Below are 21665 nucleotides of genomic sequence, written 5' to 3'. Positions count from 1 at the left end.
TTTTTTTTTTTAAGTGTGTGTGTGTGTGTGTGTGTGTGTGTGTGTGTGTGTGTGTGTCTGAGAGAGTGTGTGAGAGTGTGTGTGTGTATATGTGTGTGTATAATATATGAATGAGAGATAGTTTGGTGGCTAAGAACATGTATTGTTCTTACAGACTAACCAGGTTCAGTTCCCATCACCCACATCTGACAGTGTATACTGCTTGTAACTCCACCTTCAAGGGATGCCCCTAACCTCAGGCACATGCACACATACAGATGTACACACATGTACGTGATGTATACACATTCATTTGCGTGTATGCATGTGGATGCTCTCTTTGTGGGAGTTGGTTCTCTCCATCTTGTACTTTGTCAGCTTGTGGTGGGTTAACCTCCTCCCCCCCCAATTTTGAGACAGGGTTTCTCTGTGTAGCCCTGGTTGTCCTAGAACCACTCTTTAGACTAGGCTGGCTCCAAACTCACAAAGATCTAAAAATCTGCCTGCTTCTGACTCCTGAGTGCTGGGACTAAAAGCGTGGACCACCACTACCTGACTCAGCACCCCCTTTTTTGAGAAGTGGCATGGGGGAAGACAGGGTCTTTCAGGTGCTGGCTACCCAGAAACTCACTAGCAGGCTGGCCTTGAACTCACAGAGATTCTCCTGCTTCTGACCTCTGAATGCGGGGATTAAAGGAGTGCACCACCACCATGCCTGCCCCACCCCTTTAAGTATATTTATAAATTTTGTATGTGTCTTGTGTGTGTGTGTGTGTGTGTGTGTGTGTGTGTGTGTGTGTGTTCAGGTGCCTAGAGGCCCAAAGAGGGCTTCAGACATTTTGAAGCTAGAGTTACCAGTGGTTGTGAGCTGACCAACTTGGGTGCTGAGAACTGAACCCAGGTCCTTTGCAAGAGCAATAAGAATCACTGCCCAGTCTCTCCACACGCCCCTCATCCTCCCAAAACTAAAATTCTCATACTTAAATGAATCATCTTAAAGTTTTTAGTTCACTGGCAATGGACCCTGTCGTACGGCTCTCACTTCCTCCATTGTCCTGAGACAGTCTCAGATCCATTTAGCAATATCCCATCTCCCAGCCCAGAGTCACTCCTGTTTCTGGACATCTCTCACACATTTATTTATTTTGCGTCTCTGCCTTGTGTGTTCAGCATAAGAACTTAGGGTTCACAGAGCATAATCGAACTCTTTTTGGAAAAGTGATATTCGACGGTGTGGCTATAGTATGCCTTACTGTATGCGTGAATGGCCGTTCCCGGTTCTCCAGCCCCTCACCCCCTGCGCCTGAGGGTTGCAGCTCTTCTAGGTTCTCACCAGTGGTGTTTCCGGGTTGTAGTGGCGTGGGGCTCATCCCTGCGACTGTGTAGTGTGTGGTTGAAGGTTGTGTGTGTGAAGCCGGGCTCCTCACAGCCCTGTGCTCACCGGGACTGTTGGTGCAGGTCACATTGAGGAAGACACCCAGGGTCAGAGGGGTGCAGTAACTCTGGAGCCCTAAGCTATGGACGCCAGGCTGTGAGGTGTGCTGTCTGGCTCAGCGCTGGAGCCAAGACACTGGTTCGCTCTCACTCACCCTGGGGAGGGTCTTCGCCCTTCCTACTCCTTAGGTTTCCTGGTTTTGTTTTGTTTTTTTTTTATCTATTTTTTGTTGTTGTTTTGTTTTTTGTTTTTGGCTGGTCTGTGAGAGCTACCACCAGGGGTCACTGCAGGACCAAGGCAGCTTGGCTCTTCTGGCCTCCGTGCTGACTGTTCCTGTCTCATCATCTCCCTGTTTGGGGCCCTGAAGCTCTGTTCTCATGTGACTGAATGACCAAACGCGCTAGCTGTCTGTGCATAGTAAGCAGAGTGGAGCATGCTCTGATCGCATTCACGGCGCCCTCTGTAGGTCACACGAGGCATTGGTTTCCCATGGAGCTTGAGAGCCATGTCTTGAATTCTTTGGTCTTGGCTCCTGACTTTGGGGCAAAATGGACAGCAGCAGCAGGAAGGGATGGGGGATATGAGTAAATGGATGAGTGGTCCAGTGTGAAGACACAGGCATATGGTGCTGCTGCTGCTGCTGCTGGTGATGCTGATAGAGATGGTCCAGATGGTAAGATAGATGTGACACTGATTGTGGTGGAGGTCGCCATCGAGGATGGTGATGGCAGTAGTGATGGAGACGAGGGTGGTGGTGATGCTGATGATGGTGTTCGTTATGATGGTGCGATAGGTGTGATGGTAATGGAGGAGGTGGTGGTAGTGGTCATTGGTGATGATGGTGGGGGTGGAGTGAGGTTGCTTTAGTGATTATGCTAATGTGGTAGTGTTTGTGATGGTAATGAAGCTGACAGTGAGGAGGGGGTGGTGAGGGTGTTGATGGCCGATGTGGTGGCGGTGGGGGTGGGGGGTGGGGGGTGATGGCGGTGGTGATGATCTGATGGTGATGATTAGGTGCTGCTGCTGATTGTGGTAATGGCAGATATGATGATGGTGGTGATGGTTGTAGCTGTGATAAGGGTGGCGATGATGGTGTTGATCATAGTGATGGTGAAGGTGATGATGACTCTGATGCTGGTGGAAAGCTCTGACTGTCAAGTCTTTCTTTCTGCCTCTCCTAGCCCTCTCTACCTAGCTCCTGGTTTAGTCCTCAGGAGATTAGGAACTCTTCGTTTCCAGGGAAGGAGTAGGAAGTTCAGAGACACTGAGTAACTTCTCAACAGGCAGCGTTGCTGTACGGGTCGGACGTGTAACCCTCCGGGACGAGGCCTTCTCTCTGTGTCTGCAGCCTCTCTTGGAGTCATGAGCTTGTAGCGGGAGTGGTGGGTGAGAATGGCAGGTCCCTTGCAAACCCAGTGCAGTCCCTCACCTGTCTGACCTCACTAGCCCTCATTTTAGATCATTTAGGTCCTTTGCACAGATGAGAATTGAGGCCCTAGCAAGGAAGAGTCTCTCCTGCTCTGCTGCTCTGTCTCTGGGGCAGGATTTGAACCAAGGAAGCCTGGCTCAGCCACCAGGGATCCCTGCCAAGGAGGGCACCGAGTCTCTGGGTGACTCATAGGAAATGGCGATCAGCCTGACTTCCTGTGTGTGGCTACGGGCAACGGGGGGAACAGTGCCTCAGCTTCCGGCCTACACCGCTCATGCTGTCCCCCTTCCCTGCAGCAACAGTTGGAGGAGGAGGCTGCCAAGCCGCCCGAACCTGAGAAGCCGGTGTCGCCACCACCCATAGAATCAAAGCACCGCAGCCTGGTCCAGATCATCTACGACGAGAACCGGGTATGGTCTGCAGGAACAAGTCACCTTGAACCATGAGTCCCTACCACAGTGGAGGCTGGCTAGCGGGTGGGGAGGGGTGGCCCATGAGCCATGCATGGCATAAGCATCTGGCTGAAGGAGATCGAAGGGGCCTGCTGGTCACTGAGATGCACTGTCACCTCATATCTGCATAGCAGATTTAGTGACACGCTTGGTGATTCCAGTATTAATAGTGGCAGTTGGCCGCTTGGCTGGTCCTAGGAGGGTGTGCATCATAGGTCTTTCCATCTTACACATGTAGAAACAGTCCCAGAGACAGAGAGTGACGTGTTCAGAGTTTCGCAGCTAGGATGTGGTAGTGTGGATTTGAACTAGGATGTGGTACCTGTGGGATTTGAACTGGGCTCATGAGCTGCAGGGCCTGATTCTTACTTAGGCTTGGCCTCTGCTTCCACAGTCCCCTCAAGCTTGTGAGCTGTGACAGCCTGTTACCTGGTGGGAAGTTCCCATCTCTCCTCCCTCTTTGGCTGATTCCATGAGGAGCGTTGGGCTTTTGAGCATTGACTGCCTAGATTCTCTGTAGCTGAGAGTGAGAAACCAAAGCCCAGAGGGGGAACCTGAGAGAGCCTGAGATTGTGCAGCAGGTTACACTTGGGGCTGGGACTCAGAAGCAAGATTGAACTTGCTTGACTCTGGTGGAGGTGGTCAGAGAGTGTGGCTCTCTCCAGCTGTGGTGGATCCATGTCCCCAAGGCTGCCTTCCTCTTGTCCCTCTGAAGGGAGGCCCCTCTGCTCTTTCCCTCTAGTCCTGAACTCCATCCACCCCACCCCTGCCCTCGTGCTAGCTAAGACCTGTAGCACAGTCAGTTATAGTAGGTGCGTGGAGTTGGCAGGGGGCCGGGAGATGTGTAACACACCTTTGCTTGTCCCTCTGCCTGCACTGAGCCTGGAGCTGGCTTCCCGGGGCTTTCCCTGAGGAAGGGCAGGGCCTAGCATTCCCTGAGATCAATAGGATTACATTTTAATCCCCCTTCCTTCCCACAAAGAGGCAGGGCAGAGGCTTGCCTCCAATGTTCCTGTGGTCAGGCAGCCCAAGGCTTTGTGCATCTGGAACACATCTGTCCTCAAGGCCAGCCAGTGGCTTTTCCACCTCCTGGGGAGTCTGTGGTCATGTCACAGTCGGGGAGGAAAGGGGGCTAGAATGGGTAAGAGGGGAACTGAGTAGGAGGGACCACAGCTTGGATCTTCAGAGTGTATTCTGCCAGTCGCACCTTGTTATATCCATGGCTGTGTGTGTGTGCGCGTGTGCGCGTGTGCGCGTGTGTGCGTGCGTGAGAGAGAGAGAGAGAGAGAGAGAGAGAGAGAGAGAGACAGACAGACAGACAGACACACACACAAGTGGAGGGGTGGAGTAGGCCCATAGTTCACCATGTATTTATATGCCGTACACTTATGTCTGCTTAGCACATGTGTAGCTACGTGTGCACAGCCTGGGCTTATGTGGACACATATGTGTACTCTGAGAGTGTTAATCTAGACACTGGGGCTTGCCTGTGACATCGGGGCATTGTATAGTACGTGTGGTGGCTACGACTTGCTGGCCCCACGTGGCCCCAGGGTCACTGGCTGTATGGCTCTGGATCCTGCAAAATGCCAGCAAACCCCTGACTTCTCCCTTGTTCTCTGGGCATGCTACCCAGTGGCCTTAGACGGTGCTGTCCCTGTTGCTCTGACTGCGTCATCTACAGGGTCAGACCTTCAGATATCTGTGTGCTTATAGTCAGAGCTGGTCTCCAGAGTTGGTGTGCTCACCTTGATTGTGCATCCCTGGACCGTCTGACCTTTGTTTACAGATTGAAGCTGCCCTACTAGACCTCCAAGCTGCCCTGCCCACCCTTGGGCAAGGCTGGCTTAGCTCTAATGAGTATGTACCAGCATCTACAGTGAGCTGGCCTAGTCTCCACATAAGGATGACAGATAACAGTGTTTGGGAGCCTGTTGTATGCCAGGGCTGGTGTTGGTGTGGTGGCCAAGTCTGCTGTCTGCCAGTGTGTTGGGGAAGCTCGGGAGCCAGGCTGAGAGGTGGTCTGGGATCAGGCTGTAGGTCCACTAAGAGCTGTGTGGCTCTGTCCTGGAGCAGGTGCAAGGGCCCAGTTAGACCTTGTCCCCTGGCAGAGCGGCTGCCTCCCTGGGGTTGCTTTCCTGTGGCAGGCAAGCACACTGGTCAGGTGAGGGTGGTCTGGAGGATTTGGGGAAGTTGAGCCTTCTCTGGGGAGGAAGGTGGGTGGAGCCCAGCTGGGACAACATGGTGGGGAAGAAATACGAGGACATGGCTGGACATGAGGTGTCTGGGAGCAGCAGGGGCCACATAACAAGGCTCCAGCCATCTTAGCTGGGGGATGGGCAGCGTCAGCTTCTAGGGTGGCAAAGAAGGGTGTGTGTGGGAGTTGGGGTGAGGAGTGGTATGAGAGGGAGTGGGCCTGAGGCAGTTACCAAGGAAGCCACTTTTCTTTATTTCTTGTTTGTTTGTTTGTTTGTTTTTTTGAGACAGGGTTTCTCTGTGTAGCCCTGGCTGTCCTGGAACTCATTTTGTAGACCAGGCTGGCTTTGAACTCAGAAATCCTCCTGTCTCTGCCTCCCAAGGGCTGGGATTAAAGGCGTGTGCCACCACCGCCCGGCCGAAGCCACCTCTCTTGATGTGTTCCCAGTTCCCAAGGAGTGACAGCGGACTCCAGCACACCCTTATACAAGCTGTGGGTCTAGCCACTAGTGGGTGTGGTTTATAGGGCATAGGGTCCTGGAACCCCCTTCCTCTCAGATCCAAGACTCTGCCCCAGCTGTGTAAGCACAGTTCCTGGTGGCCCCGCTGTGTTAAGTGCCACCCCTTACAGAGCTGGTGCTGTTTCCCACAGAGCTGTCACACAGACCAAGATTCTGTAGCTGAATCAATTTTACTGGCTCAGCGGCCCCAAGCTTGTGCTCTGACCACACCCTGAGGCTGCTGGTCTCAGGGTCTCAGCTCTGCATAGAAAAGCCAAGAATGGACCTTAGTACTAGGTAGAAGTTGCTCTTCCACAGCCCATACCTCCTGCCTGGTCCCGGTGAGTTGAGATTGTCTGCCTCAGGTAGCATCTGCACCTCAGGTGATGACGGTGACTTCAGTGGACCCCTGAATTTTCCAGCATCTGCTTTCTGGTATAAGGGTGCAGACTTTGCCAGGGTTCCGCCTCTGTGCCTGCCCCACCTCCCCTGCCGGGTCCCTGTTCCCCTGCTTCGCTCCCTGCTTCCTGTGAGTCGGCCCTGGTGGTCCCAGTCTGGGCAGCCAGCCAGCAGAGGCACAATGTTGTCTTCATGTGTTGGTCTGAGAGGAGAGATCCAGCCTATTGACGGGTGCCCCCACAACCCTGGGGCCCTCTGCAGCATGCTTCTGTTTTCCTAATGAGGCCTGGTTCATGAAGGGAGGGGATAGGGGCTAGAAATAGTCTCTCTATTGTGAGATGGGATCCTAGAAGGCTCCAGTGTCCCATCTCGCTACTCTGGCTCTGAGGTCAGCAGACACCAGAGGCATCTAGGCCTGACAGAAGATAGCCTGGTCATATCCCTAGCTAGGGCCAGCCTGGGAGGGACTGGAGGCTCCTGCAGGGTTGGCTGGGCTCCCTGCAGATTGGGCTTTACCCTCATTCCGGAGGCACTCAGAGTCCTAGTTTAATTCCATTCTTCTCTTTGCCCCACAGAAGAAAGCGGAAGCTGCGCACCGGATCCTGGAAGGTCTGGGGCCCCAGGTGGAGCTGGTGAGCCAGGCTCGGCTGGGGTGGGGCGGGAGGATCAGGGTAGAGGAATGGGGTCGGGCAGCAGGTGTTGGGGGCGTGGGAGGGAGGGAGGAGGAAGGGAAGTCTGCTACTGGCCAGCACTGTCCCCAAGGCGAGGCAGGAAGCAACACCTCCTGATAAGGACACTGGCAGATAACTCTTGAGTGGCTGCTGGGCAGTGAGCCTGTCCCTGCGTCTGAAGCTTGAAGGCCGTCCGCCATGTTGGCTGGGCACGAGAGTCCATCCTACAGTCGGCTTGTTTGGATTCCCTCCTCTGAGCCCGATGGCTATGAATCCCCCAGTGGGACGCTGGTCATAGTGCTGCTGCCCGTGACAGTGCCTGCTTGTGGTGGCAAGGGTGGCCATGACTGTAATGATTGTGATCCTCACCCTGCTAGTCTCCAGTGTGTCCCAGCAGGGTGGGAAAGCAGCCCCCGCCTCAGGGGATCTGCTGGAGCGAATGGGGCAGAAGTGCCCCTCACCCACTCAAATCTACACCTGATGGTGTAGCCTTGGATCCTATCAGCCACGGGTGGCAGGTGTTGCTGGCCATGGGCGCACAGGGTCTGGGGTGTGTGTGAGCACCCTTGGGTGTAGATGCGTCCTGGCAAGTGCGTGCTTGCTGAAGACTTAGGGAGGGTACCTCCTGGCCAGGTCTTGTCCCTAGTGAACCTAGGGTGGACGGGTGGTGCTGGGCTCTTCTGCTGCTGCTGCCTGTGGTGGGCCCTACACAACCCCTTCCTGCCCCTGGGAGCTGGGCGGGCCTGCTGTGCCGCCGTCGGTCTCTCTCCCTTTCTTCATATACTAGTCACTGAGCTGTGCCATCCGCTGCCTAGTTCATCGTTTAGATGAGGATGATACCAGGTTCCAAAGGTGTCCTGTGTCACTGTTCTTGGTCCATCTGCACACTTTCTCTGAATAGAGCCACGCAGTCCATGACTTCTTGATCTCTCTCGCTCTTTCTGCCTCAGCCTGCCCCCAGTGTGCTTTGGGTGCTTTGGGTTCTCCTACACCATGGTCTGTGTTGGTGCTTTATCCCTTTTCAGGGCTGCATCATGTTCCATTGTTTCCGGACTGCATTTTATCTTTCTGTTTTCAGTTGATGACACTGGGTGGCTTTTTGCCTTTGTCAACTGGGAATAAAGCCACCCCACAAGAGTAGGAACAAGCAACATTTGTGTCTCTTGAGTCTGTGCTTGGGAGTGGAATCGCTGTCTTCTGTGTTGTTCCTCCCACCACCCCTGGAAGTTACTGGCTGGTTTCTAAGGTGGCTGCACCATTGTATAGTCCCGTTAGTGGGTGTCTTGCCTCTGTTTCCCCCTTCTGCCACCCTGTCCAGATTCAAGGGACGTGCATGTGTGTGTGTGCGTGTGTGTATGTGTGTGTGTCCCTGACATTTTTGTCCTTGGGAAGAACGTAATGTCTGTCGCTTGAGGAGCTCATGGAAGCTGGACCCTGGAGATTTTGTCTAGCCTGAGGTTTTGAAGGCATCAATGGCCTGTGGAAAGGACGGGGTAGGGGTGGGGGTCACCTGCTGACAGGCACTTGTGCTAGGTCACCTTTCTCACGTTCTGGTAGAGGCTCTGAAGGGTGGTGCTCTGCCCATCAGCGCGCGCACACACACACACACACACACACACACACACACACACACACACAGATGAAGGAGGAAGTGTGCTGGCTTGTGACTGTGGCTAGGTCTCCGCAGGGCTTCTGTGTGTATGTAGGGCTATGTATGTGCTCCTTCCTAGATCCTGCTCATTTGGGGTTTGGTCATGGAGCCACCATGAATTCTGGTGCTGTGATACAACACTTGGATCAGAAGCAACTTAGGGGAAGAATGGGTTTATTTCAGCTTACGTGTTATAGTCCATTGTTGAGAGACGCCAGGGTGGGGACTTGGGGAGAAACTTGAAGCAGAAACCTTGGAGAATCACTTCTTTGCTTTCTCACAAGTTCATTCTTAACTTTATCATACAACCCAGGACTGCTTGCCTAGGGAATGGTGCTGACCACAGTAGGTTAGGCCCTTCTGCATCAATTAACAGTTAAACCCCATCCCTACCCTCACCCCCCAAAGGGGGGGAGGAAAAACCCATGCTCCTAGAACAGTTTTATCTAGGTAACCTCTTAATTTGGCTCTTTCTCTCAGGTGACCCTAGGTGGCGTCGGGTTGACAGTGAAAGTGAACTAGGAAAGGGTCTCCATTCGGGTTACTGAGTTCTTTGGGAGCCTTGGCATAGCAATGACAAAGTAGTGTCCATCTTGCCCTGTGTACCCCAGAGGGAGGGAGGAGCTCCAGGGATTCTGCTGTGGGAGCCTCCCATGGCCCCGTGTGTCCCAGGAGGGCCCTGTGCTGGGCAAGGACCAGGCTGGCCAGGTGGGAGGCTGCACAGCGCTGAGTCACTTGCTTCCTTCCTGCTCGGAGGCGTCATTCTGAGAGCTCAATGTCCCCATGGGCTGAGTTTGGTCACTCCAAAAGTTGGCTTGCCGCCAGTCTGAAGGGCACCCACGCCCACGGCTGTCAAGGGCTCCAGTTTGCGGCTTTAGCCATTTGTCTTTAATGGAGAGGGCAGCTGTGCCCCCATTGCAGCAGGATGCATGCCGCCAGGTGTCTTTGTGCCTTCCCAGGACCAGCCCTCTGCCCGTCAGATGAGCCTAGGGGGCTCCCTTGGGTGGCTTCCCTATAAGGTGCAGCTGTGCCCCTCAGTGCCTAGTGCCACAGCTTCCTCCTTACTCCCCAGGAGGCAGGTTGGAGGTCAGTCCCCTGCTGCCCCCTTGGGTGTTCCCTTTGCTGGGAGCATGTTCTGTTTACTGCCCCATGCTGGGGTCAGTGGATCGGAGCAAGCCTCCACCCCTTCCTGCTCTAGTAGGGCTGTTGGCCATCTTTGAAACCAAACAGTGGCAAACTGTCAGTACATCTGGAATGTTCTAGGCTATTTGCACATCCGGTGAGGCGGGCCCTCTGTCCCGCACCCATTTTCTAGGTGAGGTGATCCATACTTAGGTGTCACTGGAGCCCGAGTCCTTGAGCAGTGCTCATTCACATTGGTGCTTCTTTTATTGAAATCTGGGGAAACAAAAAGGGTGGAGCGCAGCTGCCCTGGGTACCAGGAAACGGCATCATCATAGCTGCCTGCACTCCTGAGACGTGGCCTTACGATATTCTTCAGCAAGTGTCGGACCCCTCCTTCCCACCAGGCAGTTATGCAGTGCGTCTGGCTGCTGGTTCTCTTGTTGCCCTGTGCATTCTTTCCCATCTCCCTCCCCTAGGGATGCTGCCCCTGTTCAGGCTCTGAGCCTGCAGGAGGCCTTGGTCCATGGTCTCTCGTCACTAGGAGAGCAGCGTAATGTCTGAGCCTCTGGTACATTGCCATAAGGTGCAAAAACTGATGTCCATAATGCTGGCCCGGCTGCAGGTGACCTGCCTTGTCTCTGAGCAGTAGGGGACCTATTGGGGAAAGGGTGCTGGCCCAGTTCCCGTGTTGGTCCAGAGTTGTGTCTGCCACCTGCAGACATTTTCCCTGTGGACCCTTGTGTGTCTCTGCCCTACCCAGAGGCCAAGGACGTCCCCAAGGTTCTTGATGGCATGAGTGCACGGGAAGGATAAGGAAGGGCTCAGAAGGAGGCAGGCATGGGATGCAGCCAGAGGGACACAGAGTCCTCGTGGGCTGGAGTTCAGGCCACAGGCATGTTTGGCAGCTGGCCTCAAGCTTCCCATCTGTGCAGTGGTAGCGACTGCCACATGAGCAACCTCTAACAAAGCCACAGGCTCAGAGCGGTTAGACGCCTGTAACCTTGTCTCTGGGAAACAGCAGAGACCTCTGGGAGGTAATGAATAGGTTTCTGTTCCACTCGTGGCCTCTTCATGTCCCTCCAGTAGGCTGTGTAGGGTCCATATCTTGGGCAGAGGAAGCCATTGCATGGAGGATACATACAGACCACTGGTCTTGCCTCTGACCTGTGGTGGCTTCCATGACTGCCCACTGCGCTTGCTGTACTCTGAAGGTCATTCTCCCTTCTAGGTAGGACCTAGCTCATGGGTTCCCTGCTGCAGGAGCCTGTGGTGTCTTCAGCCCTAGGCCCAGCCTTGTTGTTTATATCTGCTGCCACTGTGGACACCGAGTGCACACTCGTGTATGTGACCGAGGACTCATGTGTATCTCAGGCCTGCTTCCTCTGTCCAGAGCAGAGGCCTGAGTGGTCTCTTGTAGGCCAGTGCGCGGAGAGGTCACTTCTTGGCAGTTGTAACTGGGCTTCTGAAGCTGTACCTGCCACCTGCTGCCCTCAGCTTATTCTTGATTTGTTTTGGTCTCTGTGGTCCAGGGAATGATGCCTTAGTAGCCCCCAAGGCTATAGGTTTCCATGGTGATCTAGATGCTAAGCCAGCCCTAAGCGCTTTTTGCAGATAAACTGCTTTGCTTAGGGGCGAGACCAGGCCTGGTCCCTGCAGCTGGACCTTAGAGCCGGCTACTGCAGCCTTTTCCTGGCCAGGTTCTGCTTTTCCCTGTGTTCTTGGTCACACTGCCAGCCATACATCTGATTATTTAGCCAGTGGACAGCTACTGGTGACAGGGCTGCAGGACCTGGGGCTCAGGGTGCTTGGTCTGGGTTCTGGCTGGTGACACTTGCCCACCACACCCTGTCACCCATCCCATCCATCTCTGACATGTTTCTTCTTCCTTTGCAGCCTCTGTACAACCAGCCATCTGACACACGCCAGTACCATGAAAACATCAAAATGTGAGTCACTGGTATGGGGTACCAGCCAAGTCCTGGGGATCAGGGACCAGCCTGGGTGGAAGTCCTCAGCTGAATCAAGCCCACGCTGGGCTCAAAGCAGGCCTGGAGCAGAGGGAGTGGGACCTTGCAGCTTGGGTTCAGAGATTGGAGGCAGGAGGCCATGGTGTCACAGCCAGCTCCAGTACTCTTAGCTGCGGACCACTGTGGTGCACACTTGGTGTCCGAGGCGGCTCAAAGCACTAATCCAGAGGCTTCATGAGCCATGTCCCCGTGATGGGTCATTTCCCAGGTGGAGGTTGGGAAGAGATAATGTCCTTTTGGTTCCATACAGTGGGGTTCAGCAGGGATACCAGACTGTGCTGGTGTCTGATGTCCTTAAGCTGGAGGGGGTGTTTGGGGTGGCTGTAAGGTAGCTGCTAGCTTCTTGGGATATTTTCTTGGGACAGTAGCGCCTGTCAGTGGCTGTGGAGGAGACACCTCCTAGCATCCAAAAACCAAAAGGTGGGAGGGTCCTGGAAGCACATGGTGGTGTATTAGGTGGGGAAGGGCTGGAGGCAAGGGTCTTAGGGATCCAACTCTTGAGTGGTCAGGTTTGTCACTGGTGGCATTGGAGCCTGGTGAGCTCAATAGGTGGTGATACAGTGATCTATCTGGCTAGTGTCCTGAAAGCTAGTGTCCCTCTTAGTTCTCAAGTGTCGCAGATAGAGCAGGCCTCAGTATGGCTTTTGGAATTGTGTGATGTCATACCCTGGCCACCTCCTGTGTCTCCTGGAATATCTTTTCCTAGCTAACCCTGAGGGGCCCTGTACTGGCAAGTCAGTATTGGGTCCACCTGCTGCCATGGCTGTCTGTGTTAGCTGTGGTCCTATCACTGCCCTGGGCCTAAGTCTTTCTGCTTCTCTGTGTGGGGCCTGCCCAGCTGGCCCTGATCCCCGTGGGGAGATGGGTTGCAGGAGACGGATGATGACAGTTCATTATAGGGGCTTGTCAACAGTTGTTTTACGGGGAGGGGCATGCGCCACAAGGCCAGGCTACTGGGACATTCATTTACTTACTCATTTGCTCATTCGCTCGGTCATTTATTCATTCATTCATTTACTCACTCAGTCACTCGGTCACTCAGTCACTTCTCTCATTGTTCATTCATTCCTTCATTCGCTTGCTGATGTCGCCAGGTCCCATCCTCACCCCGTGGAGTCAGGACAATACAAAGGCTTATTCCCTGTTTGGGTTTTGACAGGCAGCAAAGAAAAGTAAGGGGTTCAGTAAGGAAGAAATCTCTGCTTGCCCGAGGCTTGCCAGCCCTGGCCTTTATGTCCTGACACTCCACGAGTGGGTTTAAGTGTGTTGGAACAAAGTTTCAGTGGATGGCCCTGGCTAGCCTGGAGCCTTCTGAGTGCCGGGATTCCAGGATGTGCTGTCATATCCAGTTTGACGCAGACGGTGACCGTACAGCAGGCTGATGACTTCGTATAGCGTTTATTGCTTAAAGTGAGTGATGTTTGTGGGGAGAGTCAAGGGATGTTTCAGCCTATGGAAAGAGTCATGGGTCCAAGCCACAGAGGTGTGTGTCCTGGACAGTGTAGGTGACATTAGCCACAGCTAAGCTGTGACCAGAATCACCTGTGTTGACCAAAGACAGATTTGGAGTGGATTTCTTTGATAGCTTTTGCTTCTATTAGATGATGAATCTGTCCGGGCATGGTGGCATAGGGCCGTGGGCCCAGTGCTTTAAAGGCTTAAAGTAAGAGGCTGGTGAGTAAAAGATGTAGCCAGGACTACAAAATAAGACCACAATAGCCTTAAATTAACTAACTAAATACCAGGACCCCATAGCTTTCAAAGTAAACAAGTAAGTAAAGACAGAAGAAAGAAAAGGGGGTGCTCTGGTCTTGAGCCTATGCCAGTTGTGGTGACCAGCCAGCTGTAGGATTCTAGCTATTAAGTCATAAATATGGCTCTGAGGAGTGACCTTTCTTACGTCAACAGCTAGTTTTCTGTTTAGTAAGTCTGTGAATGCATTGTGAATGCATTGTGAGCTACGTCATGCTCAGAGAGTGTTAGGGCTTGCCGTAGGCACCCTTTACATCGTGGCCACTGTTGCCCGTTTCAGCGTTAACACTGTTAAATTCACAGTCTTTCCCTTTGAATACCGTCCTGAGAGGAGAGTAAATGAAGTAATAGGAGAGAGGGGGTAGGGAGTCTGGCTAGAGACAGGGGCAGGATGTGCTGGTAGAAGCCAGAGCAGCTGCCGGGCGGTTTGGAGCACCCCAGGCAGACGGGACGAGCAGTGCAGAGGCCTTGGGCCATGCTGAGCTGCTTGAGATTGCAGACAGGCAGGATCAGTCAGGCCCAGGAGGGTGCTTCTTGTCCTTCCGGCTTGGTCACTGTCTACAAAGATGTGGCCTTTATTGTGGGACGTGCTCTGCTGCGAGTTTATCTTCAGGTTCACTCTGATGGCCACTGGGACAAAGGGCCTGGGACACCATGTGTGGGAAAGCCCTGAAGAGCTATGTGCGGTGAGGTATGGAAGGTCAGGGCAGAGGGTCTAGGGGTCTAGGGTTCCCAGCCCAGGGCTGGAACTATGTGGTAACTCAAAGCCGCCTCTTGACTGGTGCCAACACTCACTGGGGACCAAGAGACTTCAGCTGTGGCCATTGGCTCCATAGGCAGCTCCTGACCTAATTCCTGCTGCACAGGTGCGGCCTGAGGATGAGTTGAGGGACAGAGAAGCCCAGGGCTGGGACGCAGAGGCCCTGACAAGTATTTAACTTTTTTTTGGACAGAGTTTGTATAGCATTTACCCCTTTAAAGTCTGCAGAGCGGCTTTTTCCTGGTCACTTAGGTGTGAGCTTGTCAGCTTGGGCTCCTACAGCAGAGCGTCAGGGAATTCTGGGTCTTTTCATTTCTTCCAGTCAAGGACTCCTCTAGTCTTCTTTGTGGCCTTCCGTGTTCTGGATGTTTCTCATGGATGGGGGCTGGGCTGTCCCAGGGGCTCATAGTCCTGGGGCAGGGCAGGGTGCAGAGACCAGGCTCTGTGTGGAGTTTCCTCTGGTCTGAGACTATCCCCAGAGGGCCACTAGGTGGCATGCCCCATGACACGATGACACTCAGGCCCCAGAAGCCGCTTGGAAGGCGGTGACTATGTGACCTAGGTGAAGTGTCAGGAGCTCCCAGGCCTCCAGGGTGGATGGAGTCCTTGCAGGTGCCTGGGGGGCCTTTGGGGTTACTTCCTAATTGGGTGAAAAAGATTCCGAATGGTCAGCCTCCTAGGGGTTGGGGAAACAGGAGAGGTGGAGCCAGGGCCTCTAGAGTCACGTGGCTGCAGAGACTCAGCTCTGATAAAATGGACTGAGTGGTGTTAAGCTGGGGGTGTGCCTATAATCCCAGCACTCGAGGACCTGAGACTGTAGGAGTGAGTTTTAAGTCTAGCCTGGGTTGTCTGTCTAGCAAGAGCAAACAGACAAACCCTGCACAAAACAGACCGTGTCATCAGAGCTACTGATGGAGGTAGTGAGCGGCCTGTCACTGGGAGGTATGCAAGTCAAGAGTGCCATAGGTTGCTGTCTTTGGTTTGACATGTGGCAGACGGGAAATCAGTTGCCACTCGGAAAGCCGAGATCTGCGCTATGTACATGCTGCAGAGCAGGGTCTCTCCACCATCTGTAAGGTGGGACTAGCCCTGGGGCTCCTGAGGGCCCACTGTGTTAACACCCCCTCCAACTGACATCTGTACCTTATGTGTGAATGGTCCTGGGGATTTTGTTGTTCTAGTCCCTGAGCACAGAGACAGTTATCCCTCATTCCTTTGTTCACCGCACACGTCTCTGTGTGTCTGGTCTGCACCAGGCACTGGCTGTCCCTGGGAGATAGCAGTGAACGAGTCCCCGCTTGCAGTGGGGAGATGGCAAGCTCAGTACTCACGTGGAGTGTGACAGCTGTGACAAGGACAGTGAGATTGATCTGGGGTGGGGGGAGCTCCACCACCCAGGGAGCAGAGCCGTCACCGCTCCTTGGCTGTCTGCTGTAATTGCTGAGAGGGTGGGAAGTGTCCCTTCCCTGGGGACCTGGCCCCTGTCATTTTAATTTCTCTGCCTGCGTGCCTGGCCATGACTTTCAAGTTAATTTCATGCTTGGCTTCCTGGTGTGGGTGATTTCAGACCTGTGGAGGTCACCTGTGCGATGCTGCCTGTCCCCCACCCCCACTTTTGCCCTGGAAAGTGTCAGTAGCAGCTGAGGTTCTGAGAGGGCACCTGCCACTTGGACTGGGAGCCTCCCCTGAGAGGCTTCGACCTCTTAGACTCCCTACACAGGGAAGGCAGCCCCAAGGGCATGCTGGAGGAGAACTGTGTGGGAGCTCCCAGACCCTGTAGGACCGTCAAGAGCATCCTTACTTGGATAACAGATAAATCTCAGAGCTTAGTAAGATGGGCTGGACAGCCACCGCCCTGCCTGGGTTTTGCCTACCTGCTTGGTCTCTGCCAGCACGTAGCCTTGGTCCTCGAGTGTCTCAGGCTCAGGAGGAGGCATCTTCCTAGGCCCACCATCTCATTTTCAGGATGGGCAGGAAGCAGGTTACTGGGGACATGTCTCGAGTCTTGCTCTGGAGGCTCAGAGGTGCCAGATAATTTTTCCAGGGTCACACAGCCAAGCCCGTGAGAGAATCAGTCCATACATCTTTGCATCCCTGGCCTGGCCACCTCAGACAGTCATGTTGCTTTCCCCACCAGCAGACCAGGCTGGTCTCCTTGGCCACAGTAGGCTCGGGCTTTCTAACACCCTGTTTCCAGCTTGAGTAGACATGGGTGGGGCTCCATCTAATTGTGCCCTGCTACAGTCGGGGTCAGACCCTTCCTGACCCTCATCTCAACTCGCCGAGCCCTGGAGCCCACGCCCGCTCCACTGCCTTTGTTCAGTTCCATGTTTGTAATTGCCAGCGGGCCAGCCGATTTCCTGGCTGTTCATGCAGGGCCTCCCTTTATCTCTCCACTCAAGTTGCTATATTTTGTAAGGGCACATTAGGATGGTGGTAGCTCCCCATTCTTCCAGTAGGAGGTGGCTGCATTGCCTCTCTCCCCCTCCTCCTTTCTCCCTCTCTTTTCTTGCTCTCCCTCAGCCCAGAATCTCCTCAGACTCCCTATATAGTGCAGAGTAACTAAACTTCTCATTTTCAGCCTCCGGTTCTCACACTTGCTTCCACAGGTGTGGACCACATTTTCATGGGGTGCCGAGGCTTAGACCTAGGGGTTAGTGCTTGGTAGACCGACAGCTCTGCAACTCTACCAAGCCACATCTGAGGTCACAGGCATGGGACCTCCAAGCTTCCACTCCAAGGCAATTCCCACAGCGGGAGCTCTTGGTGGATTAGGGACCTGTGGGGAAGTTGGGGTTCCCTCACCCAAAAAATGATGTAGCTATGAGCCCAGGTTGGAGAGGGCAAGTTCAGGGATGTGATGAGCCCTGAGGCCTGTCTGTCTGTGTCTCCCACAAGACCCAGAGGTCAGTTAGAGCACCTGGTTGAGTGTATTAGGGCCGTGGGGAGTAGGGATGTGCCAGGTCTCTGTTGCTCAGGGGTGGGATGGATGGAGCCCTGTATCTTGACTCTGTTGTGCCTTGCCTCAGGATTTCTGTTCCCTCTTTGCAGTCTGAACTTTGTCCTGCCTGCCTGTGTTTTTTTCTACCCTCCGCCTCCATTTTCCAAATCTTTGTCCATTCTGAGGTAAATCTCTGTTCTCTTCTCTTTCCCTCCCTTTTCCTTTTCCCAGTCTCCCTCCTGCCCCTCTCTGACCCTATTCCTCTCCCCATGTCTCCACCCTTCTTTTTTCTCTCTTCCTCTCAGAATCCCTCACCGCTTTCCTCAGTTGTACTTGCGGGGCCTTGTGGGGCCTATGTTGTCAAGCTGGTACAGTGGAGCTTGGCTGTGCACCCAAGCTGGAGACCTCTTGATGCCTTTAGCTGCTCATAGGACACGATCCCTAGACTGTAGCTGTTGAGATTTGCCTCTGGGTAGCAAGGTGTGGAACTTTCTGGGTTGGTACCCGAGGCTGTGATTCAGGGGGATGTGGATGATGCAGGTTGGCAAGTGTGGGAGCTCTCTAGGGATGGTGGGTGGTGGTTGGTACTACTAGCAGCTCTGAGGGCAACATAGGCTCTGGGGAAAGTGGGGGAGTGGGCTCCCTTCTGACTGAGGGCCAGTGCTGATCAGCCTGAGATCCTGTTGAGAGCTGGCTGTCTCCAACGCCCCTGTCTGTGCTCCCTAGAAACCAGGCGATGCGGAAGAAGCTGATCTTGTACTTCAAGCGGAGGAACCACGCACGCAAGCAGTGGGTGAGTCCCGTCTCATCCTTTCTGTGACATAGACAAGCAGTGTGTGACTCTAATCCAATCTCCTCCATATGATGTACAAGCTGTGGGTGAATCCTGTTCTGTCCCTTCAACACACAGGCAAGCAGTGGATGAGTCCTGCTTCCATTCTGCCCTTCTCTGAGCCCCCATCCCTACCCGCTCTCCTCCGTTGGTACAGTAGATGAGGCCCTGTGCGCCCATGGCCACCCAAGAGTCAGGGCCTCTTGAGCACACACTCTCCAGGCTCTGGGTGCCTTCTGCTCTGCAGCTGTTGGGGATGGGTGTCTGTGTCATGAGAGAATGCTGTGGAGGAGCCACAGAGGGGGCGGTTGCTGTGGTGATTGGGCTCCCAACCCCCTTTCCCAGTCCTCTGGAAGGGAGAGCCACAGAAGCCAAGAAGGGGGTCTTGAGTATACCCTAAAATCTCCCTTGTGGGCTTTTGTGTCCACAAAGGTTTTTAGAGAGAGATAGAAGCTGGGAGTGCCCTGAGAAATGAGCCTTTCCCTCCCCCAGGTGGGTCCAGGCTCTGGAAAATGGTACCATTGGAAAGGAGCAAGGCCCCTGGTCTGTGGTAGTCAGTGCTGATCCTGCTTCCTAGAGTGGGGAGGGATGTGAGGGACCCCAAGCAGTTGCGCGTTGACCCACAGAGGTCCAGGGCTAAGGGGTGGAGGGCGGCAGGTACCTGCTAGGGTTGGGAGGGAGTAACACCCTACCGTTGTGCCTACTTATATAGTGCCCGAACTGTGTGGCTGGCTTGATTAGGCCTTCCCTCCCTTCCTGGGCTCTGCATGCAGGCTCTGCTTAGCCTTGATCCCATATCAGCTCTGAACCAGGGCCAGGCTTTGGCTGGAGGTGACGTCATCCATTCCATTCAAGCACCCGGGGCTCCTGGAAGACACTGTGGGGAGAGGGCGGGGGTCTGTGAATTCGAGATGGCAGATCTCTCTTCTGCACACCTCCTGGGCTGTCAGATGGGGCTGTAGGATGCTCCCTGCCTCCTCTCTCAGGCCGGCCTGGTACTTGCCTGTCTACTCAGTGGTGTCGAGAGCCTCCGGGTATGTAGTAAACAGAAGGCGGCAACTAAGTGCTGCTTGCACTGAAGTGGAGTGATGCTTGAATTTGAATTGTGGGTGAAGAAACATGGAGTCCCTCAGTCATGGGTCCTCAGCTGCAGTCAGTGAGAGTGCCCACTGTGCAGGTGGCTCCTGTCATGGGCTCAGCTTCCCACCGCAGCCATGTCCTCCTCCTCAGTGGGCGTGGTCCCATGAGGTGGGTGTGTTTTCACAGCCTCATTTCAGGCAGGGAAGCTGAGACAGAGAGGTTAGCCCATTGGCCCCATGTGGCAACATCTGGATTGGCACCGGGGCTGCCTTGTTCCTTAGTCTTGAGTAAGCAAATCTTGCCCCATGTAGTTTAGGGGGCAAGATGAGGTACCAGATGACCTGAAGAGGGGAAGGTGGTCTAGGCATTGGAAGAGGAATGTCCCTACTGACAAGGAGGGAGAAAGAATGAGCTAGTTGTGTACAGATCTTTGCTGAGTGAGAGCATGGCAAATGTAAAGACCCTGGGGTTGGCGCTTGACAGGACTGTTGATGTCTGTTCTCACAGAGGAGCACGAAGTCCATTCATAATAAGCCTGCTCTTAGTATGGGATGTGCTGTGCATTTGGGCTGCAGGAAAGGACTATGGCAGCAGGCAGGCACCCTCGCTCTAAGATTAGGCTGCTCAGAGCCAGGATCACCATGCGCAGACCACAGGGCCGCAGGCCCCTGCTGCTGTTGGGTGAGAAGAAGGCAGGCGGCGTGGTCCCCTCAACACCCTGCTAGCCCATCGCGACATCCCTAGATGCCACTCACAGCTTGCCCTCAGCTTCTGCCCTCAGCCGGATCTGCCATCCCATGTCAGAGGTCCTGCGGCTCCTGAAAGGAACCAGTGGAATGGAGGAAGATCAGGGAGAAACTCTCCCTGATTCTGGGGACCTGGGAAGGGGGCTCTGGTTTTTAAAGATGAGGAAAAAGCCTCCAGGCCCCCATGGCTCTCAGCCCAGGCGGTCCACCTTAGGGAGGGAAGGAGGGAAGCCCCCATGCCGCAGCAGGAGGAAGACGCACTCAAGGGTGCCGCCTTGTCTTCTCAGTTTCCAGCAAGGCCCAGACAGCGGGCCTTCCCACTCAGCTCTGCCGCCCTGCTCTGTCGTGCAGAGCAAACCCCGGGGCTGAGGCTCTTCCCTGGAAGCCCTTGGTGCTACCCAGAGAGAAGCCTGCCTCACTTCTTCCTGCGGGGCCAAGTGTGCTGGAGACCAGTCAGCCACTTTCCTACCCAGCATAGACTGACAGACAGAGAGGCCTGCCTCCTCCCCTGGCCAAGCCCCCTCCCTCCCCATGAGCAGTGTCCCGCTGTCTCTAGACAGTGGTCATCCATGGTTCCTAGCTGGGCTGTGGACCAGGTGCATACACCTCCCCAGTAGCTAAGACAGACTGCAGCAGGCCACACTGCGGTTTGACCTAGACAGAGACTGTCCTGTCTCAGACAGTACTGCACCTCCCCCTCTGGAACTGCTTGGGCCTTTGTGCTAGTGCCTGGGGCTGTGGAACGTGTGGGATGTTCCTGAGGTCTTGGGGCCCTGTTGCTTGTCTGCAAGGTCTGGGACAGCCCCAGCCCTCAGCTGGCAACTGAGACCAGCTGATGTCCTCCACTGTCTCTGGCTTCTGGTCTCCGAGTGTTCTCTGTCTTCTCCTTGGGTCTCTGAGTGGGAGCCAAGAGGCCTAGGCTGGGCTGGTGGGCTCTGTTGTGGACCCCTCCAACTTCACCCCTCTATCTTCCCTCAGCTGGAGTCCAATACCCTGGGGGCTCTTGTTCAACTCCCATTGAGCCACAGACACAGGGAACTCCAGGTCAGAAGTTAAGCAGATCGTGGGAGGTATCAGGGCACAAGAACATATCCAAGGTGTTATATGACCGAGTCTCCTGTCCTGTGACTGCTAGAGGAGGGATTTTTGAAACGATCCCGTTGGATATACACAGGGCATGTGGCTCTGCTTTAGGCTGGTTGGGAGATATACAGCAGGCATCTTGGTGGTTAAACAGGGAGGGGGACTTCCTCATCCTGCAGACAACCTTCTTTCCAATGTCTGCTAGGTTTTAGACTCTTCGATTTGGAGAGTATGGCTGCACCAGAGACCAGGGAGGAGGAACTGCCTAGAAAGCGGATACTCCCTGGGGATATTTTTCTGGGCCACAAGAGCTCTACAGAGCCATGCTGCCCAGGACAACTTCCTGCAGTGGTGGGGCCTAACTTGAGTTGCTGTGCAGTATCCTTGGTAGCCAGTGTGAACACAGGGCATGAGCCCCAGCCTGTTGGTTCAGGGCTGTTTCTCATTTGGTTGTGTGACCAAGGGGGTCACTTGATGGAGCTGGAGGCTTCCAAGACAGATGAGGTCTGGCTCTGAAGGAGTGGTCATATCCCATGGGGCACCTGTGGCTCCCCAGGGGCCGGCCCCTCTCTGACAGAGAGAGAGAGAGAGAGAGAGAGAGAGAGAG

At 54.4% G+C, this 21665-nt stretch overlaps 1 protein-coding gene across 13 annotated transcripts in view; it reads left to right on the top strand.

Moving 5' to 3' along the window:
• The window catches only part of Ncor2 (nuclear receptor corepressor 2), a 165358-nt gene that overhangs the window by 73245 nt on the left and 70448 nt on the right, over nt 1–21665 (top strand). For all 13 annotated transcript variants that reach the window (XM_031337990.1, XM_031337993.1, XM_031337999.1 and 10 more), the window contains 4 exons: nt 3140–3253; nt 6966–7022; nt 11731–11783; nt 18044–18110. In XM_031337990.1, coding sequence (XP_031193850.1) covers nt 3140–3253; nt 6966–7022; nt 11731–11783; nt 18044–18110 — 291 coding nt within the window. The remainder of the gene's footprint in view (nt 1–3139; nt 3254–6965; nt 7023–11730; nt 11784–18043; nt 18111–21665) is intronic.

The sequence above is a fragment of the Mastomys coucha genome, unplaced genomic scaffold (genome assembly GCF_008632895.1).
Source record: "Mastomys coucha isolate ucsf_1 unplaced genomic scaffold, UCSF_Mcou_1 pScaffold22, whole genome shotgun sequence".
Taxonomy (NCBI): domain Eukaryota; kingdom Metazoa; phylum Chordata; class Mammalia; order Rodentia; family Muridae; genus Mastomys; species Mastomys coucha.
The sequence above is the reverse complement of the archived record's forward strand: the minus strand, read 5'-3'. Positions and strand labels throughout refer to the sequence as shown.